The 27,212-nt window shown below is 35.5% G+C and overlaps 1 protein-coding gene and 1 long non-coding RNA gene across 2 annotated transcripts in view; one reads left to right on the top strand and one right to left on the bottom strand.

The window, feature by feature from the left end:
• The window catches only part of TAF4 (TATA-box binding protein associated factor 4), a 166,944-nt gene extending 161,371 nt beyond the window's left edge, over positions 1–5,573 (top strand). The window contains exon 16 of the mRNA XM_074210397.1: positions 3,205–5,573. Coding sequence (XP_074066498.1) covers positions 3,205–3,372 — 168 coding nt within the window. The 3' untranslated portion in view covers positions 3,373–5,573. The remainder of the gene's footprint in view (positions 1–3,204) is intronic.
• Positions 168–27,212, bottom strand: part of LOC141504968 (uncharacterized) — a 93,674-nt gene continuing 66,629 nt past the window's right edge. Inside the window, exon 6 of the long non-coding RNA XR_012473517.1 lies at positions 168–245. This is a non-coding gene — a long non-coding RNA (uncharacterized LOC141504968). The remainder of the gene's footprint in view (positions 246–27,212) is intronic.

The following is a 27,212-nucleotide window of genomic DNA, read 5'->3' as shown; positions in this document are numbered from 1 at the left end:
GAGGACTTACACCAATGATCTTTAAAGCATTGAATATATTTGAAGTATACATATAAGCTTAGGTTTGAAGGACACAATAACAAATTTTGCTGATTTGCTAAAGAAGTGCAAGTGGATGAAAGAGATAAAAAAAGTTTTAAAATAGCAATGTATATAAGATATACTCACATGGGGAAATCTAGAAGCTTCAAATTGGAGGTGAATGTGGAAAAGAGGTGATGTTGATTGAGCTATGGTGGAGAGCGCTAGAGTGAATTTCAGCAGAGGGAGAAAAAGAAGTAATATTATCATGGAAGTACAAGAGAAACTATTTACCCAAAAAAGAGGAATTTAACAGCATGTTTGGTAAATACATGATAAACTTGTCATGAAAACTTGATTATATCCATATATCCATCTATCTGTCTATTTGTCTGGAATGGAAGACTTTAACTTTCCAAATTATTTCTTTGCCAAAAGCAGAACAGTTGATAAATTCCTGTGCCATAGTAATAATTTCACTTTTAAGAGATGAAAGAAATGACAAGGGACACTATTGTTTTAGACCTGATTCTGACCAGTATTTTGTTGAAGTAGAAATGATATAATGGTTATTTTTTTCCTGAGCTTCCCATCTTAGAATTCATATTAAAGAAACAGAGAAAAGCTGGACCTGGTATAACCCAGACTCTAGAGTTTGGGAGATTGTATTTTAAAGGATTATAAGAAAATACAGGTAGTATCCCTTGACTTAAAATTCTACATGGGAAGCTATTAGTGATGCACTTATTAAGATATAAATGCAAACTGTTCATACCAGGAAGAAAATATGTATCAACATATGTGGATGCATAAGGAAATAACAAATCAATTCAGGTTCTAAAATATATATAGAATATGGGAAGAGTTCAGAAAACAGAATGAATATAAAAATACAATGCTGTAAGAAGAGTGTCAAGGCACTCCAATTAAGAATAATTCTATCTTGGCAATGAGTATTATGGACAACAAAAAGCCTTTATTTTATTTTTTAAAATCTATTCTAAGGACAAATAAAAAAAAGATAGTTCAATAATGGACTATCATGGGAAAGTAGAAGTACTACTTCTATTTTCTCACCTATCACTTAAGTTAGGTGGACTCAGAACTAATTCTAAAGAAGTCTCAAATACCTAGCCAGAATCTCTTTCCTGAATCCTAAACCTGCATCACTATCAGCTTTTTTGAAGTTTTCCTCTAGATGTCCCATGGTCATCTCAAGTTCAATATATCCAAAACAGAACTCATTTTTCCCCCAAATCATCTCCCCTTCCTAACTTTCTTCTTTCTGTTGAGAGTATTATCTAGATTTGCAAACTGTAGATTTGCAAACTGGGAGTCATCTTTGACTACTTTCTCACATCCAGTTGGTTGCCAAATCTTGTCAGTAATACTTCCATAGCATACATTTATTCCCTTCGCTCTACTTATATAACTGCCATCTGCTTTCAGGTACTCATCATCTCTCCCTGGACTTTTACAATATAGTCTTCTAATTAGTCATCTCTCCCCTTTCCAATTTATCTTCCACACAGCTGTCAGATGATAATTCTAAGCACTGTTCTAACCATATCATTCCCCAAATCAGGAAGATCCATTGCCCTCTTCTTAGTTTTATTATAAGATACAAACTCTTCTATTTGACTTTTATAGCCCTTCGCAATCTGACCTCAGTGTATCTTTCTAGACTCATTCTCACCCCGTTCCCCTTTTTAAAACCTTCATGAACTCTGTATTCCAGCTAGAGTGAAATACTTGGGGTTCTCTATAGATTATATTCCATCTTCCAGCTTTGTGCCTTTGCATAGACTAGATATCCCTGGTATGCATCCTACATTTCACAGAATCTCAATGCTATCTTCTACAGAAAACCTGTTCTCATCCTTCTGGTTGTTAGTTTCATCCTCTGGGAAATTATTTTGTATAGATTTTGTTTCTACTATTATGTATAAATACTATTTCTTTAAATAGAATATAAGCTCTTTGGGGAAAGGAACTTTTTTTTTTTTTTTTTTGGTCTTTGTATTTTGTTTTATCTTGTTGAATGAATGAGAAGAAAAGACCAGGATTCCAGGGGAACCCAGGATTGACATGAGGAAGAGGGATCAGGTTTATTTTGACTGGTGCTACTGGGCAGCACTATTTCAGTGTGTGGTGGTTGCATAGAGTCAGATTTCAGCTTGAGGTAAGGGGAAAATTCTCAAGAATTAGTGGACTCTAGAAGCAGAATGGTCGAGCTTGGGAGATAATGGGTTCCCCACCTTCAGTGGGGATAGCAGAGGCTACTGGTAATGAGATAGAAAGAATTCTTGAGGGGCAACTAGGTGGTGCACTGAATAGAGCACCCTCCCCTGGAGTCAGGAGGATCTGAGTTCACATGTGGCCTCAGACACTTAATATTTACTTAGCTAGTCTTGCAAAGACAAAAACAAAAACTAAAAAAAAGATTCTTCATCAGCTCTTAGTTGGACTGCATGTCCTTGGAGGTTCCTTTTAACTTTTAAGTTTTTAGAAGATCAGTCTCTTTCCATTCTGCCTAGTATTCAAATGTTAGGTGATCCTCTGGTCAGCCATTAAAGCAAATTCAACCCATAATATTAAATATTTAACCACCATTTAGAACTATTTCTGTGGGGAGAATGCATTTATATTTCCAATCAGGAATATAGCTCATTCTTAATAGTGGGAATGGGGACTGTGAGTTTCAGTTCCAGTTCTATAACAGTGATTGTTTGTTGTAGCCTGCCTATAACAACTAGTTAGTTCACTAAGGACTTGTCCCTTCGCATGCTGTGTCTTCAGAATATGGGCATGGGCCCATGCACAAGAGAGCAATGAAACAAAGATTCAAGTTATTTCAATTAAATAAACATTGAAAAACCTCATACAAATTTTGTGACTTAGCTTTAATAAATTTACTTGGAGTAGTTCTTATTTACCTAGCATTATAAGACTTAATCAATCATTGTAGCCCCTTCCTTTCATAGGGGGAAAAAACTAAACAAAACCAACAAATCTCAGAAAAAGTTCAATTTTTGCCCTAAGTCACAGAACTAAAAAAGTGATAGAAGACCTGGATTTTAGTCTTGACTTTTAACCCTTTTTAGGACATTTCACCATGTCTGCTTGAAAATATTAACCTGAAACCTTTCCCCCCCCTACCCCCAACTTTTCTCTCTTCAATAGGGTTCTGGAACAAGTACAGCAGTCCCAGGCAGTTCTGGAGTTGGAACGACTAGACAGTTTACGCGACAAAGGATAACGCGGGTCAACCTCAGGGACCTCATATTTTGTTTAGAAAATGAGCGAGAGACAAGCCATTCACTATTGCTATACAAAGCATTCCTTAAGTAAAATGGAAAAGATCAAGGTATTTTTGATGGAGACGCCTGGGGACGTTTTTATATATTTGCAGATTACGCCTTTTTTGTAACAAGCAAATGGAATATTGTTTAAAAAACAGCCACCTCTTTACATGGAACAGTTTTGTATTCCTGTTTATAAATCAACTCTTCAGTATGAGAGAAAGTCCATTTCTGTAACAGTGAGAATACTTACAAAGGCCTGTGGATATTATTAAAGGACAATTAAATCTTAACTCATCTTTGATTGAGTGGCCTTCTTGCCAAACAAGCCATATATAAAGACTGATGGAATCGTTTAGCAAATAATTAGCTGCCCTTTGTCAGACTTGTAGCAGTTACCACATTATTTGTGCATTTTAGTTCAGTTTGACTTAACTACACTTATTACATAGGTATATATGTCAACAGCCAATGACCTCATTTCACTTTTTTATTTTTATTTTTTAAATAGTCAGTTGGCAAAGCAAACTGATTTTTTTAGACTATTTATCTTCCTCCTTTCCCCCAAACATTCAAAATTCAAGAGGAATATTCAATTAATTTTAGAAACATAACCTCAGTTTTTAATCACAATACTGCTTTTTTGAGGCCCTGAGAGTCCATAAAGGAGGGTTCCTTCTGAATGTGTTATTAGCATCTGTAAAAAGCATTTTATTTGCTATAGTTTGTAAAGCTGTAAAGTTAAAAGAAAAATGAAAACCTTTTCAGCATAAATATATTTTACTTGCACTGTGTTTTTTAGCTAAAAGTGAAAGCTTAGATTAAAAAAAATCAAAGTTGAGAAGAATCATCAAAAGACTGTTTCTCAGTGTGAATCAAGTGTTGAAAAATGGTTGGTGTATTTTGTCGGTAATTGTACATAATTTTTGGCACATAACATAAAAATGGCTATGTAAACTATAATTATTTTGCTAAAAGACTGTATGCAAGCTGTGGGCCAACTTTAAAGATGTCCAGAGCAAAGTCCCTTCTTTGTACCTATTTTTTTATTACAAATATACTAATTGGTTCTTTATATTTTCAGAGGTTATTGTATTAAATTGTCTATTGATAGTACTTTTATGACTGTAAATACTTTGGCTTTCTTTGTGTGAATTTCCATGTTAGACTCTTTCCCCTCCCTCGCGTGTAAACTGAATGCTGATCAGTATTTTTATCAACACCTGACAACTGTTACACCTTTTATTTCGTCTTTTAGGAAATCCTATCTTTCCATTTTTTTCTTGTAAATTTTGCACAGTTACTTGTTCATATGTAAATATTTTACTTTCAAAAATGAAGTTTTTAATGGCTATTGTTTTATATAGGATTGAAAGAAAATTAACTCCTTTATTAAAAACAAATTTATCTGTATTTGTTCCCTCTGTTTTTTGCTCTCTTTATCTCTAGTGCTTATTTTATTCTTCTCCAGACATAGAATCTATTTGGAACTAGGAGACAGAAACTTTGTTTCTAGAAAAGTAATAGAATTATAGAGCTGGAGAGAAACTTAGAAATCAATTACATTTAGAAATCAACAACACCCACATTTCTAACACTTTAAAAACTTTAAAAATTAACCATGTTTTTAAAATGAAAAAAATTCATGAAGAAGTAACTTGCCCAAGGTCATACAATTATTTATAAAGAAGGTAGGTTGGTATTAACATACCCCTTTCCCCCTTCTCATCCCTAATACACAAATAAGAGTTGATTTTATCTAAGCTTCTAGTTATAGTCTTTTTTTTAATTAATAGCATAAGAATAGAGAGGAAGCCCTGGAGACACAAATAGAAATCATTTGCCTCTAAAATCATTTGGGAAGAGTGAAATGGTAATAATTTTGACAGAGTGCTTTAATGTTCACAAAAACTTGCCATATCTTATCTCATCTGGTCCTCATAGCCATTCATTGAACATGACAGGAAATTGTTGTTATTTTTCCAATTTTCAGATGAGGAGGCACATTGAGAGAATTTAGGTGACTCATCTAGAATCACATATATGTTGAGGGTCTGAGTTTGAATTTGAACCTTGGTCTCTGGATTCTATGTCTGGCATTATATCATGCTGCCTTTCATTGGCATCTTCATAAAAAGATACATTTGTGCCAAAATTACATAATATCTAAATGAAAAGTGAAAAAAATCATGCTGAGAGGAAAACCCCAGAAACTTTCTATCATCATTTTTTATTAATGATTCCATTCCCATAGCACTTTCTAACCCTTAAGGTCAGAGCAACTCTATGAGGTAAGTATTCTTATTTTATATATTAGGAAATAGGTTCAAAAATATCTAGTAACTTGCTACTGTTATTAAATGTCAGAGCATAGCCTTGGGTTTAGCTTTGAGATTAGTGGAAAATCTCTATAAAAAAGAAATTCTATGTAAATCTCTTAATATCTTATGATTTTATGACTACTCAATACAACAACCTTCAAGTGGCTACTGTGTGCATGGAATTATATTAGGTAGTGGGACAATATTTGGTCTTTGCCCTCAAAACTGAATGATTCATCTTCTCCCCACTCCCATAATCCTAATTTCTCTGTTTCTGCTCATGACATTACAGTTCTTTCAGGTCACCTAGTTTTGTTGCCTTAGTTTTCTTTATCCTTCCTTTTATTTTCTAAGTTTTTCCCATTTTATTTTTTACATACTGCAACTAAGCAAGACAACTACTCATTGGCCAAACTCAATATGCCTTCTCTTGTCTCCAGTCCTTATTTCTGCCCCTCAGATTACTCTTCAAGGCCCAACTCTGGTTCAAAATCCACCATAGATTGTTCTTTCATTTCCCCAGCTATAAGTTTTCTCTCAGAGCACTTGGATCTCTCCTTTCCCCACCATCAAATTCTACCTTGTGTAAAGCAGCTTATTTGTATTATTTATTGTAACTTTACCTACTCATAAAATATAAATTCTCTGAGAATAGCTATTTTTATTTTAATCTTTGCATCCTTAGAATCTAGCATTATACCTTGCATGTAGTAATAGCTTAATATATTAAATTAAATTGAACTTTACTGAGAGAATCAGAGGATGTAAGGTCTTCAAACAGAATTAAGAAAGAGAACTTGCTTTTGGTTCTTCCTAATTCTCTCCAGCTGTAATCTCTACGGATAATTTATATAGGTAATAAAAATTGAAGTCAAGAAAGATAAAACTGGATGCCACTTAAAGAAAAGAAAGATTAAAAAAATCTTATTTGGGGGGAAAAAGTGATGAAATAGAAACTGGAAGACTATAATTTTCAGGATTTTTGGCAATATACTTATGTCTGCAACCTTCAGTTTCTTCATCTGTAAAATGGGAACAATCTACATTTACTTATATTTATAATTGTACATTAAAGCTTGCAAAGTACCTTGCATACATGACCTCATTTTTTCCTCTCAGTGATGCCTGAGGTAAGTAATACAGGTCTTAACTTTATTCATTTTGCAAATGAAAAAATAGGCTGACAGTGAGACATTTATCCTATATTTAATATGTTCACGGACACTGTACTATGTGCTAAGATACCAAAAACTAGTGTCTACCTCTCCTTTAATGAGAGATATAGCATGCAAATTGTAAGAACAACATGCATACATTGTAAATTTTCTGATGAAGCACTGACCTTGAGAGGGAATCAGCAAAGACTTCTTGCAGAAAAAAGGATTTGAACCAAAACAAATGAGGAGTAGTAAGTGAGTTGGGGAGAGCTTTCCAAGCAGAAGGGCAGGCACAAACATGGTGTATGCTATGTAATAGCTAGAAAATTTGTGTTGCTAGATCCTAGAGTATAATGAATTTGAAGACTGTGAAGTTGGGAAGAGATCAGGTCCTAAAGGGTTTTAAAATCGAAATAATTGATTTTATATTTAATCCTGGAGGAAATGTATGTGATTTACACTCTAGGAAAGTCATTTTGGAACATTGAGGGTGGGAATGAGAAAAGATGAGACAGGAAGACCTTCCAGAAAAACAGCTAAAATACTAAAGGCATGAGTTCTTGAGAGTTTGTACCAAAATGACAACTGTATAAATAGAAGAGGACATAGTCAAAATATATTTGAAGGAAGGGAAAAAACTACAAGAGGTCAAGCATGACAGAGATTATGTGCTTGGAAAGATGCTCCTTGATGGAAAGTTTAGAAGAGTATTTGCCCCTTGATTAGATTAATGTGTCTGGGTATATTTGGAATTGGTTTACCTGGCAGATGTACTGGACAGAGAGTAAGCCTGTTTATTTGAAAGGAGCCAGTGAACCAAAATCTTGCTCACTTCCTTTGCTGCTTTTCAGTGGCTGACCTTACTGAGTTGGCTTAAACTAGCCTTATGGTCAACTATGTAAAACTTGCTACTTTTATGTCCACCTGTCCCTGGAAAAGATTGCCCATTATTTTTCCCTAACTCCTCCATGAACCTCCCAGAAATCTCCTCTGCTTCTCCTGGACTATGGGCTTTTTTTGTATCTTCTATTGGAAGCTTGGCCATTAGTGTCTAATTTTCTTCCTAATGAAACAGCTTTTAACCCCCCCCCCCCCAGAAAAAAAGAGTATTTGGAAGGAAAGACAAGTTCCATTTTAGATATGTTGGATTTGATGTGTCTGTTGGAATATCCTGTTCAAAAAGCAGTGATGTAAATCTGGAGTTCAGGATATATAGATCTAGGAATCATCATTTAGAATTGATATTGAACCCATATATGAACTGATGAGATCACCAGGTACAGAAAATACTTGGGAAGGGAAAAAGAGAAAAGGGCCCAGGACAGACCTTTCAGGAAACATGGTTAAAGGGTATGAATTTAGATAAAGGTCCTACAAAAGAGACTGGAAAGTGATCAGAGAGGAGAATAATCAGAAAAAAGTGCAACAAAAATCTAGTTTCCAGGAGAAGAGTAGTGTTAAAGGCTCTGGAAAGGTCAAGTATGGAGATGAAGACTGAGAAAAGACCATTAGATTTGGAGCTCAACACATCACTGCAAACAACATTTGGAGACAGCAATTTAATTGGTGGTGAGGTTGGAAACCAGATTACAAAGGGTTTTGAATTGAGTGAGAGAAGTGGAGGTACTGAGCATAAATGCTTAGCCATGAAGGAGAGGAGAGATATGGAACATAATAAGCAGGTATGGTGTAGTAGAGCAAGTGAAAATTTTTAGAAGCTTGGGGGTTACACGGGCCTATTTGGAGGTGGTCAGGAAGCAACCAATGTACAGGGAGAAATTGAAGATAAGTGAGAGTGGAGATCTACTGGAGAAGTTGGGATGCAATGGGATCAAGGGTGTATGTTGAGGGGTTAGCCTTAGCAAGGAAAAGGATTATCTTTTAATGTGAGATACAGGTGAGAGAAGATATTGGAGAAATATGAATTCTGGTGGCTAGAGGAGGAGAAGAGAGAACAATCTCAATTAGATTCTGCTATGATATTTGAAATGAGGTCTTACTGACTCCAAATCTAGCACTTTATCCAAGATGCAACTGTATCACACTAGTGTTCCCGTGTTTTATCATGGCATAGAGGTAACCCTAGTTTCTCAAAAGTTATGTTTGTATATAGTCCAAGCTTGCAGGCTCCACTGAGCTGGAGTGGTTTCCAGTATATGATATTCTTATACATTTGTTGTCTGAGGAGACAAGACACTGAATTTTTCAGTGCCAACATCTACTGAAGACTGCTACTTAATAGAGAGGATTGAAACATCCAAATTGAAAGAAACAGCTAAATTGATTAAATTATATTTTGTTAAAGCTAATGATATTTACTAAAATTATCTAGTCATTAGAGTAATGCAATGGAATCCTAGTTTTGGAACTGGAAGAAGGTAGAAACAGAAAGATTTGACAATTTATTGAATACAAATCTAATATCCAATGAGGGAGACTGAGGAGTCAAATTGCCAAAGTTGTGAGCTCTGGAAACTGGAAGAATGGTGGAGACTTGGACAGAAACAACAAAGTCTAGAAGAAGTTAAGTTTTAGGGAGGCTTTTTGGTTAAAGATAATGTTTCATTGACTCTGGCTGAATTTGAGATGCTTTGGAACATCCAGTTTAAAGTGTCCAAAAGGCAATTGATGATGTGGGATTGAAGCTCAAGGGAGAGATTGTGTGTGTGTGTAGATAAAATGATATTAATATTTATACTTATATCCTTCCTATCTATATTAATTTTAATAGAAATATATCCATATGGAAGTTAATGATGTTCCTGAGAGAAATTTATTGTGATAATAATTCAGTTCAACTAATAAACATTTATTAATTGCTTAGCAATATAAAGAAATATAATGAAAAATAGTCATTTCTATCAGGAAGTATTAAGGTGAAAAGGTGCTAGGACCATAAATAAACAGCAACCTGTAAGGTACTGGATTTGAAGATTTTCTCAGATTCTTTTAACACAGAATAATTTGACCTGAACTGATGTTGACCACTAACTTGAAAAAAAATTTGAGTTGTACTTCTTTGTAGATTTATATTTACAAATGCATTTTAGTTGTTTATTAATAACAATTCTCTGTAGACTAAATATCTAAATTGGAGTTATGGGTGCATACAAAAGTAATATGCCATAGATGGATTTAAAAGTTAATTCTATAAAACATCTGAAGAACAATTTATTTTAAAATTACTTGAGGTCTTTGAAAAAATTAGGAAAAGAAAGGGCTCTATAAATTTCTTTTATAAGGATGGTCCTAATACATAAAACAAGTAGGATCAAAAAAAGAAAGCTATAGACATATTCCTGGTGAATATTGATGTAAAAATTTACACAAAATATTAGCAAGGAGATTATAGCAACATAAGATTATTCAGATCAGACAAAATTTATGGCAAGAATGCCAGTTGGTTTAATATAAGGAAAATTATAAAAATTGGTCATGTTAATAAAAAGAACAACAAAATCATGTTATATTAATAGTTGTAGATACAGGTTTTGGCAAATACAGTGCCTATTTCTTGTTTTAAAAATAGCTACAACATTAGAAACAGGAATAAATGTGTCTTTCCTTTTATATGGATAAATACTTTCTAACTAAAAATAAGAACCAGATTTTCTGTAATGGGAATAAACTATAGGATGCCACTATAATATAGGTCTTTCCAGGAAGATAAGGGATAAAAATAGGGATGTCCATTGTCACTATATCAATTCAAAATAGTGCTAGTTTATTATTGGTTTTAGTTCTATAAAGTATCTATACTCCATGGTTATATAGAAAGCTCTATAAAAGTAATTATGGCTGTAAGATAAACGATTATAGAGATAGAAACACCAATTAAAAATTCATTTTGATGAGCAAAAAAGGTCAAGGATCTCAAGAGAATTAATGTATAAAGTTGAAAAGGAGTGAGGGCTAGCAGTACCAGATCTCAAACTATACTACAAAGCAATGATCACCAAAATTCTAGGGGATTCATGATGGAATAGGTTACACAATACTTAGACTAAACCTGAGATTTGAGCAATATAGAGAACACTGCTGAAGAAATTCCTTATACCACCAGTACAGATCTTTACCATCTCTAAAACTTTGTCCTTAGCATGAACCTCTGATATTTCCAGTTCTTACAACCAGTCTATCACTCCTAAACTGGTTGTGTTCTCCAAAATTCCTTATCGTGACTCCTTGGTGAATCTCTTCAACTCTATAAAATTCTCTACACTTCATTTCCTTATCCTTTTGCCCTATCACCAATAATGCCTTTTCATTATTTCTAGCATGTCCCACCTTCACTCCTTTCATAGGCTACTGAATGGAGTGGGAGAAAATAAGGAACCCAGGAAGAGTGGGGTCACTTTATATTTGTGACATAGTCTCAGTTGGCCCTCACCAGAGCAAAGAAATAATTTGGCATCCTCCCCCATTTATTAACTACTCAACTCACTGGTGTCTAGTCTTTTTTTTTTTTTTTTTAGGGTTTTGCAAGGCAAATGGGATTAAGTGGCTTGCCCAAGGCCACACAGCTAGGTAATTATTAAGTGTCTGAGGTCGAATTTGAACCCAGGTACTCCTGACTCCAGGGCTAGTGCTCTATCCACTGTGCTACCTAGCCACCCCCTCTATTGTCTATTTTAAACTTTTTCATTCCTTTGCCTAATCCTCCCATTCTACAACTTCCCCTCATTTAATTGGAAAAAATTATGCCAATTGCTGAGAGTTCCCTCTTCTTCTATTTCTTATCTCATGTCACTCATATTTCTTCCCTCTCTGGTTCTTCACCTTTGTTTCAAATGAAAAGGTGACTCTTTTCCAGGCCAAAGCTAACCCCTCTATATACATTCTTGATCTCATTTCATCTCAGCTTCTCCAACAGACCTCCACTCTCATTTATCTTCAATCTCTCCCTATTAGTTGCTTCCCAATTGCCTCCAAAAAGGTCTATATCATCCCCATGCTTTTAAAAAAATATCTTTTCTTGTACTAGAAGACCATTCCTATTATCAATTATCCTATATTTCTTCTCTCCTTCATGGCTAACCTCTATGAGGAAGATATTTATACTCAGTACTTTCACTCCTTACATTCAATTAAAAAACCTTTGCAAAATTGCTTCAGACCTCAATATGTATTCAGCCCTAAACTCTTTCTTGGTTGTCTATCTTTACTTCTTGAACATTTAGAATAGGATAGGCCATTGACAGTTCAAATTCAACATTTCCAAAACAGACAGTAATAAGATAATCATCTTATCCTCTTCTCTTCTAAACTTTCCTATTTCTATCAACATCACTACCAATCTTCTAGTCACTCAGGCACAAAACCTTCTTCATCATGGTTGATTTCTCACTTATTCTCAACCCACACATCCATTCTGTTGCCAAGTCCTATAATTTCTTCCTTCACAATATCTCTTGAATATGTCCTCTTCTTTTACTCACACAGCTGTCACCCTGGTACATGCAGTCATGATCTCATGCCTGGATTATTTCAATAGTTTTCTGGTTGGTCTCTCTGCTTCAAGTGTTCCTATTCATTCTTCATTAACCTTCTAAATCTACTTTCATAGAGTGTATTTGCTTCAGGAAGTAGGAAGTCATTGGAGTTTATTGAGTAGAGAGTGTTTGTGTGTGTGTGTGTGTGTGTGTGTGTGTGTGTGTGTGGCTGTGTTTATGTGGTATGTAGTGGGGCATCATAGGACTTTAAGCACCCTCCATTGAATGACATTTATATGAGCTCAAATTTTTTCCTCCAAGAGGATACACTCTTATTTTAAAAAATCAAATTATATAATAACTTTTTATTTTGTATAAAGAAACCCAGCTCCCAAATTAATTTTTTAATTCAATGGAGTTGGGTTTTTTCTTTCATTTATATTAATCTCTGATTTCAGAATTATTTTGGTCATTAATTAGTGTTTTTGGTTTTCTATTATTTTTTTTACATTGCATGTGAAATTCATTGATATGTTCTTTCTCTATTTTGCTGATGAAAAAGTTTAGAAATCTAGCTTGTCTCTCAAGGACTATTTTCATTGAATTTGATCAACTTTGGTGTATAGTCTCATTGTTGTCATTATAGTTAATAAAATTATTTTGTCAATAAGTCTCTCACCAATCAAATTAAATTAGTCCCATTAATTTTTACTCATTTCTTCAGTGGCCTTTTGATTTCATTGCAGTCAGTAAAAGATGTGTTTAATATTTCTGCTCTTGAAGTTTTTATTTTTTAATATGACTAATTTTCATAAAGGTACTGCACAGCTAAGATATATGTTCAATCCTTTCTACTCTCATCCAGTAATCATAAGAGATCTATTATATTCACTTTTTCTAAAATTCTATTTGGACTTTTAACTTCCTCCCTTCCTCCTTTCTTTTTTTCTCCTTTCTTCACACCCTCCCTTCCTTCACTCTTGTTACATTTGTCTAACCCTGAAAAAGATAGGGATCTCCCCTTAGCATAGTTTTACTGTCTATTTCTCTATATAACTTGTTTTGAATTTCTTTTAAGTATACAAATATTCTGTCATTTGATGCATATATGTTAAGTAGCATTAATTGGATATAGTTTACAGCAGTATGCAGTTTTCCTATTTTTTCTTTTTTGATGAAGTTTATTTTTTGTTGTTTCTTACCTAAGATCATGATCACTACCCTTGCTCTTCTAAGATCAGTTGAATCATAACAGATATTGTCTCAGGCCATTATTTTAGCTGTATGCATCATTGTACGTCAATTATATTTCTTGTAAATAACACTATGTTAGATTCTATTTTCTAATCCTTCCTTTTATTCCTCTCTCTCTACCTGATTCCTCCTATATTCTTGTTGGGTAGAATGTATTCTATAACAAATATTGGTGTCTGTGTGTGTGTGTGTGTGTGTGTGCGTGTGCATTTTTCTGTGTTTTACATTTCTTTGACTACTTCAGATTAAAGGAAGATTCAACTTGCCTGTTTCCCCTGACCCTTTTTTATTTGGCAGTCTTTGATTTGTGCAACACAGTTATATGAGATCAATTCTTCCACTCTTATTTCCCCTTTATCCACTAGTATATTCCTTCCCCCCCCTTTATTATTTTAACATCATCAAAACACAACAAACCATTCCCAGACATACTATTTACCTACCTCCATGACCGCTGATTTTACTAAGATTTTATGGAGTCATGTGACAAACCCTTCTAATGCAAATTCTAGAATGCAAACATTTCATCCTTATAAAATTCCCTCCAATTACTTGAGTATATTTTCTTTTTTTTTCAATGTTTCCTTTGACTTGTAATGTATTTCAAAATTTCTACTCAGTTCTTTTTTTTTTTTTTTTTTTTTGCAAAGCAGTGGGGTTAAGTGGCTTGCCCAAGGCCACACAGCTAGGTAATTATTAAGTGTCTGAGGTCAGATTTTGAACTCAGGTCCTCCTGACTCCAGGGCCGGTGCTCTATACACTGCGCCACCTAGCTGCCCCTTCTACTCACTTCTAATCTTTTCGCAAGGAATGCTCAGAAGTCTTCTAATTCTGTAATATTAAAACATGGATATTAAAATATCCATTTTCTCCATGTAGAATTATCTTGTTTTTCTGAATTAGTTTTCTTTGCTTGTAACCCCATACATTTTCGTTTGTTAAATTCCATATTCGACATTCTTAGCTTCTTTGTAGTGATCCTAATTATGGTTTCTCTTGTTCTTGAACTTTTTTTTTCTGGCTTCTTGCAATATTTTTTTCTTTGACCTGAAAGCTCTGGATTTGGGCTGTAAATTTTCTGAGAGTTCACTTTGGGGTTTTGTTCTGTATGTCACTGGTGGATTCTTTTCTATTTTCACATTGTTTTTTAGTTCTGAGATATCTTGACAGTTTTATCTAATGATCTAAAATAAGATATCCAGATTAATTTTTTTGTATTGGTTTACAGATAGTCCAATGATTCTTACACTATTTTATTCTTGATTTGGTTTCTAAGCATGTTGTTTTTAATATATCTTATGTTTTTCCTATTTTTCCAATCTTTTGACTCTGTAATATTTCTTTTTATCTGATGAAGTCATTAATTTCTTTTTGGTGCATTCTAATGTTCAAGGAGTTTGTTATTTGGATAAGGTTATACATTTGTTAATTCTCATTAACTGTGAATTCTCATTCCTCTAGAGCTCCCATATCTTTTAAAATCCTAAAAACTCATTTTAAAAATATAATTTTAGATTTTTAAAAAATTATTCTAGAATTCTGGGAAACCTATGTTTTTCTTTGAGACTTTGCTTATAGGTATTTGAAATTATTTTTCTGATTTTTGTGTTGGGTACCCAGAGCAACACATTGACTCTTTATTGTAGAATTATTTGTTAAAAATGATCAATTTTTTGTTTTTAATTCTCAAATTGAGACTTTGTATTAGAGTCAAGCTCAATATACTTTTTATTTTAAATTTTACTTTTTAAGTCAATGGGGTTAAATGACTTGCTCAAGATCACCCAGATAGGTAATTGTTAAGTGTCTAAGGTTGGATTTGAACTTATGTCCTCCAGACTCTAGGGTTGGTGCTCTATCCACTGTGCCACCTAGCTACCCCCTCTATAATGATTTTGTAGAGAATATTGGTATCTTTCTTATATGACCCTGCTGTGTATTACATGGGGGTTTTGTCATTTCATTCTCTAGTTCAGTGCTGTTTTTCAAGGATCACAGGGTGACTCAGGTAAGAGGGTTGTCAATTTTTAGTGTATTCTGAACCTGTTTTGATCATTTCTGTTTTGGATTTTCTAGCCTCTACAGTCTAGTTTGGGTCTGGGAAATATGATTGCAAACTTGTTCCTGGCTGGAGTTTCAGAAGACAGTTATTAGATAGATTTCGGCAAGACAGAGCTGTTAGCATGTCCCTAGTTTATGTTTGCATAGGTGTTAAATCCAAGAACTGGCTCCTGGGTTAGAGTATAAAATCTGTGGGTTCTCTCCTAAACAGTGTCTGGAGTCAGAGCAAAAGGGATGTCAGCCCATTCCTGTTGCATTAATAATGCCTTGTTCGTGAATTCATGAACCACGGACTGAAAAAATGTTTCACTGTGATTTCTCCTTAAATTTTTTCTGAATTACTTCTTAGTCTAGAGTTCTTCTTAGATCTTTGTTAGAGTAGTTGTGGGGAGAGTCATTCTGTACTACCTATTCCCCCTCTACCATTTTTGCTGATCCTCTCTATCAGTGGTATGTAAACTATTTCATGGTAGAGGCCATTTCATTTTTTCCTTTTGGATTTTCAGTGCTTCAAAAAATATCTGGCATTAATAGACAATAAATGTTTGTTGATTAATTGAAGGTAATGACAAGATATGGATATATAGACAAAACCCATGAGGTCCATGGGTTTGGCATTTTCATTCCCACTTCCATGCATGTAATCCTGTCATTACCTTCATTGAAGGTAAAAGGCATAAATAGAGGAAACACAGAATAAAAACAATATTTAAAATAGTAAAATAGCATGGATATGCAGGAGGAGTTAGAAGTAAAAGATAAGAAAACTAACTAGGAAGCTATTGGAATAATCTAGGCATAAATTATGAATCCCAGAATCTTAGAATGGGATAAGAAACTCAATTTTGCAAAGCAATTTATTTTATTTTAAAAATTGTTCCAATTAAGTGCCACCTCCAAAAGGCTTTTCTTGATTCTTCTAATTGTTAGTTCTACTCCCATCTCATATCATTGGGCATTTGTTTTGTATGTTTACTGCATTTACTCTCTGTGACCACTAGCTCTATCCCCCTAGAAGAGTGGAAGTTCCTTGAGGGCAGGAACTATTTCATTTTTATCTTTGTGTCTCCAGTGACAAGCACAGTGCCTAACATATAGTAGGTACTTAATAAATACTTATTCATAAATTGATTAGTTATTCCTCATATTGAGTTGAACTATCTAATTGTAATTGTTGTGCTCTGGAATTTTACAGAATAAGTTTAAGCCCATATGTTCCATTTAAATATTGACAACTCATCAAATATTGAAAAAAAAGCCATCATATTTCCTTTCCTCTTATTTTCAGGTTAAAATATTTCCAGTTCTTTTTTCTTTGTTTTTTATATTAATTAACATTTTATTTGTTTTCCAATATAATAGTAATATCTACCTATCATTTTTGTAAGGTTTTGAATTTTACAATTTCCCCCACCCTTCCTTCCCTCCCCTTCCCACAGAAGGCAGTCTGATAGTCTTTACATTGTTTCCATGTTCTACATTGATCAGAATTGAATGTGTTATAAGAGTAAACATAAACCCCCTCCTCCCAAGAAGATGAGAAACCTCAAGAATAGAGAGAGAGAAAGAAAAAAAAATGTACTTCAGTCTGTGTTCAGATCCCAATGGCTCTGTCTCTGGGGTGAGCTGCCTTCTTTATTATAAGTCCACCAGAGAAGTTGCTTCAATATTTTTCCCACAGTTGCTATTACCAGCTGTACCTCCACTCTATTCCTCTCCACTCCCATTTATTCTATTATCTCTCTCTCTCTCCTTTCATCCTGTCTCTCCAAAAGTGTGTTGTATCTGAGTATCCTTTCTCTTGATTTTCCCTCTCTTCTATCACCTATTCCCCCCCTTCTCTCCCCCCATCCCCCCCTTATCTCATCCCTTTCTTCTTATTTTTCCTCTAGGGTAAGATAGATTTCCTCACCCTATTAAGTGTGTATGTTATTTCCTCTCTGAGCCATTTCTGATGAAAATGAAGGCTCACTCACTCCCCTTGCCTTCCCCCTTTCCACCCCATTGAAAAATATTTTTTCTTGACTCTTATGTGAAATTTCTTAGCTTCTTCATCTCCTTTCCCATCCTCCCAGTACTTTCCTTTATCACCCACTGACTCCATCTTTTTACTATATTATACCATTATATTCTGCTCCTTTCTATGCTCCTAACAGCTCTTATAAATGAGAAAGTTCATATAAGTTGTCAATATCTTCTTCCCATGCAGGAATACAAACAGTTCAATATCATAAAGTTTCTCATAGTTAGTCCTTCTCTTCCACCCCATTCTATGGTTCATCTGAGTCCTGTACTTGGAGATCAAACTTTCTGTTCAGCTCTGGTTGTTTCAATAGGAAGGTCCCCTGTTTCATTGAAAGTCCATCTTTTCCCCTGAAAGAGGATGTTCAGTTTTGCTGGGTAGTTGATTCTCAGTTGTAAACCGAGATCTTTTGCCTTCCGGAATATCATATTCCAAACCCTACCAGCCCTTAATGTAGATGCTGCCAGATCCTGTGTAATCCTGACTGTGGAGCCTCGGTAGTTGAATTGTTTGTTTCTGGCAACTTTTAGAATTTTCTCTTTGATTTGGAAGTTTTGGAATTTGGCTATAATATTCCTGGAAGCTTTTCTTTTAGGATCTCTTTAAGGAGGCAACCTGTAAATTCTCTCAATTTCCATTTTACCCTCTGCTTCTAGGATTTCAGGGCAATTTTTGCTGTATTATTTCTTGAAAAATGAAGTCCAGGCTTTTCTCCTGATCATGGCTTTCAGATAGCTCAATAAGTTTTAAATTATTTCTTCTGGATCTATTTTTTGAGGTTGGTTGTTTTTCCAATGAGATATTTCACATTTTTTTCTAATTTTTGGCTTTTTTGCAATTTTTTCTGGATTTCTTGCAAAGTCACCAGCTTCCTTTAGTTCCATTCTGCATTTGAAGGAGTTATTGTCTTCAGAGAGCTTTTTTTATCTCTTTTTCCAGCTAGCCAGTTCTGCTTTTTAAGGTATTCTTCTCATTTGCCTTTTGTTTTGCTTTTTCCATTAGGCCTAAACTGGTTTTTAACATATTATTTTCTTCAGTATTTTTTTTTTTTTATATCTTTCACCAAGCTGTTGATTTGGTTTTCATGATTTTTCTGCATTGCTCTCATTTCTCCTCCCAATTTTTCCTCCATCTACCTTAATTGCTTTTCAAAGTCTTTTTTGAGCTCATCCATAGTCTGAGCCCATTTTCGATTTCTCTTGGAGGTTTGCAATATGGAAGCTTCTATTTTGTCATCATCTGAGTATGTGTTTTGATCTTCCATGGGACTAAAGTAATTTTCTATGGTCAGATTCTTCTTTTTCTATTGTTTACTCATTTCCTCAGACTAAGACAGCACTTTCAAAACTTGGATTTTTTTTGGGGGGGGGGACACCCCACTGGGACCTTTATTCCTCCAAGGTCTTATGCTCTCTTGCCTGTGCTTTGATATGTAGATGGACCCCATACTTCCCTCTGCCCTGGAGTTATAAGGAGGGATCCAGCTTGACTACTTAGTATGGAAGCCCAAACTGCAACCTGGATCTGAGTGTAGGCTAGCAACAGGCTCTGCCCCCCCATTTCCAGTTCTTTTATCTGTTCTTTATATGATCTGACTGAGTTTCCCTCACCATCCTAGGACATTGTAGGTCACAGATATTGGTTTGTCAATGTCTATCTGAAAATGTAGGGTCCAGAATTAAACATATTACTATAGATATTATCTGACTAGATATTATATTATATTATCTGATTAGAGAATACCAGGCCTATTATTGCCTCTGTTATCCTAGACACTCCACAGACTATGATTAAAATATCTTCTTTGGGTTCTACATTGGTTTATGCTATTGATATGTACTGAGTTTGTAGTTGTAGTACTTTAAAGTTCCTGATGAGGATATGGTGATATGATAGAAAGGGACAAATACAAGGGGGCATTTTAGCAAGGGAAAAGGACTTGTAGAATCTGATTACTTCAAGGAGACAGATGAGCCGGTAAGACACCAAGGAAAAAATATAAAATAGTCAGAAGTCTAAACCACAAAGTAATTATGACATTTTAAATAACTGCTTTTCTATTACCATTGTTCCAGTAAAGTTGCTATTTTTATGGCTTACCCAGGATTAAATAAAAATATTTGAAAAATACCAAAATGCTCCTCTTAAACTATTAATAATAAACTACTAACTTTTGCAGGTAACTGCTAGCCTTCACCCAGGAAAGAGAAGAATAGAGCTGAGGACATTGAAACGGGATTTATTGCAGGTAACAGTTGAAGAGGATGCATTTCTGCAAAAGATCAGTAGATGGCAGACAAGTTATGACAACAGAAACCTCTCAAAAGATACATGAGAAATGGAGAAAGTTAGAAGACAGAGTAGAGAACGAGTGAGTATGCTATTGTCCCAAGATTCTAATATGTGATGGCATATCTCACTTTTGAGGATGCTACAGAGAGTGGGACAAAACTATGACTGGTTTGACTGGTTAACATTGCTTATAGGACACAGAAAACCTTTAGTATGACCAGACTTTAGCAATCTACATGGAGTTCAAACAATTTTCATATTTTTCAAGTATATAATTAGAGAAGCATCTTAAGATAACATGGTGGTCTCAAAGTTATGGAGACCTTGATCCAAATCTTTCCTTTATCATCTATTAGCTCCATAAACCTGGATAAATCATTTAACCTGTCAGGTTAAAAGGGATGGGGGAATTAAATTGCCATCACATCTTAAACTTGTTCCAAACTTAATTCATTATATTCCCCCATCCTTTAATCTTCCCTTCTTCCTAACTTCCTTATTAATCTTTATTTTAGGTTTTTGCAAGGCAAATAAGGTTAAGTGGCTTGCCCATGGCCACACAGCTAGGTAATTATTAAGTGTCTGAGACCAGATTTGAACCCAGGTACTCCTGACTCTAGGGCCGGTGCTTTATCCACTGTGCCACCTAGTCTCCCCTTTCCTTATTAATCTTGAGTATACCACCATCTTTCTAGTTATCCAAGCTCAAAACCTAGGTGTTATTCTTAAGTCCTTGCTCTCTCTTACCCTTAGATACTGCCAAATCCTAGTGCTCTTTACCTTTGTAACCTCTCTCACATATATTCCCTTCTCTCCTCTGACATTGCCACCACCTTGGTGCAGTTATCACCTCTCTACTGGACTATTGCAAGTCTGATAGTTCGTCTGCCTGCCACAAATCTGTTCCACTCCATATCATTCTCTGTTGAGTTGTCACCCCAGTTCAATAAACTCCAGTGACTGCCTATTTGTGTTTGTATCAAACATAAAAATCTTCTATTTAGGCTTTAAATCCTCTCATTTCTACATCTCTTAAATACCTTATATTCCTCCTCTCCCTCACATACATACATACATACTCTTTGATTCAATGATACTTGGCTTCTTTGCTGTTCTTCAATCAAGACATTCCATCTTCAGATTCAGCATTTAGATTGGCAGTTCTCCATGCCCAGACTGCTCTTCCTCTTGATCTTTGCTAAGTGGATTCCCTTAATTCAATTCTTAGCTAAAATTATACCTGCTTTTGGAAGACTTTCTGGATTCCCCTTAATTCTAGTGCCTTTCCTCTGTTGACTACTTTCAATTTATCTTGTATATTACTTTTTTTTGCAAACACTGGTTTTCTCAATTTCTTCCTTATAGACTTTGAACTCCTTGAGAGCAGTGATTTTTTTTGTCTTTTTTTGAATCCCCAGAACTTAGCACAAGGTCTACTATGTATTAGGCTATGAATAAATTGATTTTCTATGATGGATGCACAACAACAGAAATAGTTATGAAAAAATAAAAAAAAGCTACAAAACAATGACATAGAATATCTTTAGATGAGTGATTCCAGAAGTTATTTTCTAAGATTTCATTTAATGAGAAATACAAGGAATAAAAAGGGATTAAATAAAGATGAGTCATGAACAAATGGGTAAAGATCAAGAATACACATAAAGAGATTTCTAAGAAATTCTTCTTAAAAAAGGTGCAGAAAATGAAATTTAAAAAACTAATGAACAAACTAAGTTGAAGAGGAGGATAGGAAATGAGATTTTACTTGACTGAGGAATAAAGAAGAGAAGAAGTAAATAACTGGATAAAATGGAGAAAGAAAAAAGAATAAGTTAAGCAAAACATTATAACTTGGGAAAGGGGCAACATATAGGACAGGGAAATGGGGATGGGGTTGCCTTAAAATAAATTAAACTAACTGAAGAGACAGAGTATCATGTTTACAGAAGAAGAAGAAGGAAAATACTAATTTTGAAAAAATGAATTTTATTTATGGAGGAAGATGTGAACATAAATCTTAGAATTTTAAATGTGCATGGATTAAACAATCCAATGATATGAAAAAGAATGAGAAATGAGAATACAAAAGTCCACAATTTGTTGTTTATAAGAAACAATTAAACCCCCCCAAAGAAATACATAGTATAAAAATGAAGGACTGGGAATTAAGAGTTGCTTCCTTTTATCCACAATCAACCAGCAAGCTCTCAATTGCAAAGGTATTTTTGTGACCATACTAGAAGGGAAATACTTCCTAAGTTGGTGTTATTGATGAGAATATTTTCTATGACCATAACTTCTTACTTCTTCCAACAAGGCAGAAAATATAATTTCATTTCACATATGGAGATCAACTACACAGTCTTTCCAACAGTCCCTACTGCCTGATTTAGCAAATCCAGAGTCTGTCAACCTGGTCTGCATTCATGCCCTTCAATACCTGAGTTTCCTCGTTTACTACTTGTCTAGTTCAGACTCTGTGCTCAGTTAAATATATTTTATAAACAATCATTAGGTCTTTGTTATATGTAAAGCATATGGGAAAGGTTCAAATTTAGATAAGGTATCGACTTTGGCTCAGTCTCAGATTCTTACTACCTCTGTAACCCTGGACAAGTCACTTAACTGTCTCCATTTCTTCATCTGTAAGATGAGAATAATAACAACACACCTACTTCCCAGGGAAAGGGAAAGGTTCAAATTTTGATAAGTTATTGACTCTAGCTTTGTGGAACTTAAGAGTCTAGTTGCAAAAGTCTGCTTCATTATTCCCTTCTCAGACTTGAAATCCTCTCTGAACCGTTTGCACAGGTGATTCCTCCACCTGAGTAGCTAGTTCTCTTTACTTCTATTAACCCATGCCTCTCATCATTTTTAAAGCTTGATGTGATAATATCAATAATATGAGCTGACATGAACAGTAGCTTATGCTTTGCAAAATGCATTTATGTCCATTGACTTATTGAAAACTTAGATACACCTTCTCTGACTGACTATTCTTACACATCACTCCCTCTCCACACACTTTATGATCTAGATATACTGGCTTATCTGCTGTTTCTGATACATAACACCTCAGATATTTTGTACTGGTTCTCCCTTCTGCTTGCAATGTTTTCCCTTTATATTTCTGCTTTTAGGAATCCCTGGCTTCCTTCAGCTCCCACTCCTTCCTTAGATCATTCCCTGTCTTTTGAGGGACACTTTTCTTGGTTTCCTCCTGCTGCAGATGTCTTTCCATTCAAGGTTACTTTGTGGATGCATTTTGTATAGATTGTCATGTGTATATATTATCACTTGCAATAGAATGGAACCTAATTAAATAAAAATCTTTCTGATGTGATGTTGGTCTTTCATTCTTGATGAAGACCATGATATCAGAGAGATGATGCCAGGACAAGAAAATGAATTGGAAGCGGAAATGAATTTTTAGCTGTTTGCTAAACCAGGCAATAGGGACTGTCGGAGGAATATGCAGATGTCATTGATCTCCATATGTGAAATGAAACTATATTTTCTGCTTTGTTGGAAGAAGGTAAGAAGTCAAGATCCTGGAAAATATTCTCATAAATAACACCAAGTTAAGAAGTCTTTCCCTTTCTAGCATGATCACAGAAATACTTTTGCAAAAAACTTCAGTTTCTCTTCCAGAGTCATCTTAGTCCATGGATTAGACATGAATCAGGATGACTAGAGATGACTCTAGATGTGAGGCAAACAGGGTTAAGTGACTTGCCCAAGGTCACACAGCTAATATGTGTCAAGTGTTTGAAGCTGGATTTGAACTCAGGTCCTCCTGAGTCCAGGACTGGTGCTTTATCCACTGCACTGCCTAGCTTCCATTCCTCAAATTGGGAAATCTGATTGTAGACAGCCCCCCCCCTTGATTCTTATAATTGTGCAGCTTAGTACAGTGGGTGGCATATAGGAAATACTTAATAAATGCTTCTTGTGAGGGAGATAGTCTTATTTGTTTAATACTTAAATTTAAAATGATCAAGTTTTCAGAGATGGAGGAAACTACCCATAGTAGTGCAGTCACATGCAATAAGATGATTTCTTCTCTCTCACGCCTCAAATTGAGAAATCTGATTGTAGAATGCAGACACCCCCCTGATTCTTATAGGAACATAATAATAATAATAAGAAGAAGAATTATGATAATGATAATAATAATAATAATATCTGTTGCCAGGCATTGTACTTTTTGTGCTTTATAATTACTGTTTCATTTGATGCTCATGACAACCCTGGGAAATAGGTATGTTATTATTTTAATCTTACAGATGAGGAAATGGAAACAAAAAGTTAAGTGACTTGTCCAGGGTTACAGAGGTAATAAGTATCTGAGGCTGGATTTGCACTCAAGTCTTGTGATTTCCAGATCTAGCACTCTATCTACTTTACCACCTAGCTGCCTATTCTAACCCCCAAAGTGGTAGAGTCAAAGGGTGACTGACAGTCAACCACTCTGAGTCAGAGAGGAGCACAATGAGGTTAGTAGACCTTCCAGAATGTTCTCGTTAGGTGATGCAATTACATAATAACAATTGTAGGCATTTATAATAAAAACTGAACATGAATTTACCTATTATTAAATCACAGGTAATCTGGGGCTCAAGTCCATTATGACTTTTCAACCAATCAATCCATAAACTTTGATTAAATGCCCACTATATACTGAAGATTTAAGGACAAAAATGAAATAATGCTGTTATCAAGAAATTTGCATTTTATTTATATATTTTTAAAGAGAAAAAATAAAGTTAAGTATGACTATGGACAGTAGAAGCTATGGCTGCTTGTAATATTTTCTCTTTGACTTGGGAGTTCTGGAACTTGGCTATAATATTCCTGGGGGTTGGTTTTTTGGGATCTCTTTCTCAGGGGGATCTGTGGATTCTCTCCATTTCTATTTTGCCCTCTGCTTCTAGGATATCAGGGCAATTTTCCTGTAGTAATTCTTTGAAAATGATGTCAAGGCTCTTTTCCTGATCATGACTTTCAGGTATTCCAATAATTTTTAAATTATCTTTCCTAAATCTGTTTTCCTTATCAGTTGTTTTTTTCAATGATATGTTTCACATTTTCTTCTAATTTTTCATTCTTTTGGTTTTGAAGTATTGTGTCCTGATTTCTCATAAATTCAGAAATCTCCCTGAGTTCTATTCTTTGTCTGAAGGATTTGTTTTCCTCAGAGACCCTTTCTTATCTCTTTTTTTCATCTGGCCAATTCTGCTTTTTAAAGCAGTCTTCTCCTCAATTACTTTTTGAACTGTTTTATCCATTTGACCTAAGCTGGTTTTTAGCATGCTATTTTCTTCATCATTTTTTTGGATTTCCTTGACTAAGCTGCTGACTTCATTTTCATATTTTTCCTGTATCTCTCTCATTTCTTTTCCCAGTTTTTCTTCTAACTCCTTCATTCGATTTTCAAAGTCTTTTTTGAGCTCTGTCATAGCCTGAGCCCAATTTCTGCTTTTCTTGGAATCTTTAGATGCAGGAGCTTTTGCTTCCTCATCTTCAGACTGAGTGTTTTGATCCTTCTTGGGCTCACAGGAAAAATATTTCTCAATGGTGTTCCTCTTATTTTTCTGCTTGCTCATTTTCCCAGCCTTAGCTTGTTTTGGGGGTGCTTCCTGAACTTTTGGGACATTTTCACAAGGGTCTCAGTGTATGAGGCTCTGTCCTCCCTCCTGGTCTGTGAATGACCATATGCTCCCCCCCTTGGCCATGGGGCTGAGGTGGGGGGGCCTAGACTGTGATCAGGATCTGAATGTGGTCAGAACCCCAGTGTCCTGTTCCAGGGGCAGAGCTCAGCAGTCTCTCTCTTCACTCCCCTCCTTAGGTTCAATGGGCTCATGCCCTGGGGGCTCCTGCTTACAGGCTCTTCCTGCTTCTGTTTCCTGGATCTGGACTGCCTTGGCCAGGCTGCTAGCTGTGTGCCCTTAGGGCTGGGCTTCATGTGCTTGCTCTGGCAGAGGTCCCCCTCGCTGTTCCTCCAATTTGTGCCCAGTGCTCCCCGGGGCATAGGTCAGGTAACTCCCTTGCTGCTGTGAGCCGAGGCTCCCAGCGTCCTGGGACTGCCTCTAGGAGGCTGAACTTCTTTTGCTCTGGCGGGCTGCCCCTCCAACCCCGGGGAGCAGAGCCTTTCTGCTCTTTTTCGGGTTACCTTGAGTAGGAGAACTGCCTCACTGGGCCCCTCTATGGGTTCTGTCTCTTGGAAAATTTAGTTGGAGTCCTTAGTTTAGAAGTTTTATGAGAGAGTGCCTAAGAGAGGATCTTCTCTTGTCACCATCTTGGCTCTGCCCCCTAGCAGAAACTATTGAAAAGAAAGAGCATAGGCAGTAGGGGCAGCTGGAAATCACTTAACTACTAAGGGGAGCAGCAGCAGTAATATGGGGAAAAAGCAGCATAAAGTATAGGAGCATGAGAAATTAATTGGGGAATCATGCTCTTCCCCCCTCCCCCCAAAGCAAGCTGACTTCCCAAAGGAAGACTAGCCATCAGGATATTAGCAATAAGGCAGGGTATTGTGGCAGGAGAGTTTATTTGGGGGAATGAATCTCCCTAAGAGCAAACTAGTTTTCTAAAGGAAGACATGCTGAAATTTACATTTTATTTAAAGAAAACAACACATACGCATATAACTAGATATCAAATAAAACCAAAGTAAAAGCTAGGCAAATTTAAGGACAAGGTATTAGATGTTAGGGTTTTTAAGGCCAGCTTGATGTAGGATGTAGAGCTCTACTTGAGCTTTGAAGGAAACTAGGAATTCTGAAGGAAAAAATGAGGAGAGAATGCATTCTAGATGAGGGGGGATTTTTTTTGGGGGGGCAGACAATGGGGTTGTGACTTGCCCAAGGCCACACAGCTAGGTAATTATTAAGTATCTGAGGCTAGATTTGAACTCAGGTCCTCTTGACTCCAGGGCCAATGCTCTATTCATCGCATCACCCAGCTGCCTAGATGAGGAGATGTTTAAGTAAGGACATAGGGATAGGATAGGGAAAGTCACTTGTAAGGGACAGATAGTCTAATTTAACTGGATGGTAGAGTGTGTGTGTGTGTGTGTGGTGGGGGGAGTAATGTAGAAGAAAACAGGAAAGTTAGGCTGTATGTAGCCAGAGATATGATACAATACAAACTTCAACTGATAAATGTTTACTGAGTCCTACTATATGTTGGGCCCAATATCCCTCTCTGGGGTTCAGCTCCTATGTCTGTAAAACAAGGGGGTATCATTTCAGACTGATATTCTTTGAAGTAGTAAGGTCCTATTTTCTGTTGGTATGGAATATGAATTTGTATTAATTTTTTTGTTATTTGGAAAGTGTTTTTAT

The sequence above is a fragment of the Macrotis lagotis genome, chromosome 1, assembly GCF_037893015.1.
Source record: "Macrotis lagotis isolate mMagLag1 chromosome 1, bilby.v1.9.chrom.fasta, whole genome shotgun sequence".
Classification (NCBI taxonomy): domain Eukaryota; kingdom Metazoa; phylum Chordata; class Mammalia; order Peramelemorphia; family Peramelidae; genus Macrotis; species Macrotis lagotis.
The sequence above is the reverse complement of the archived record's forward strand: the minus strand, read 5'-3'. Positions and strand labels throughout refer to the sequence as shown.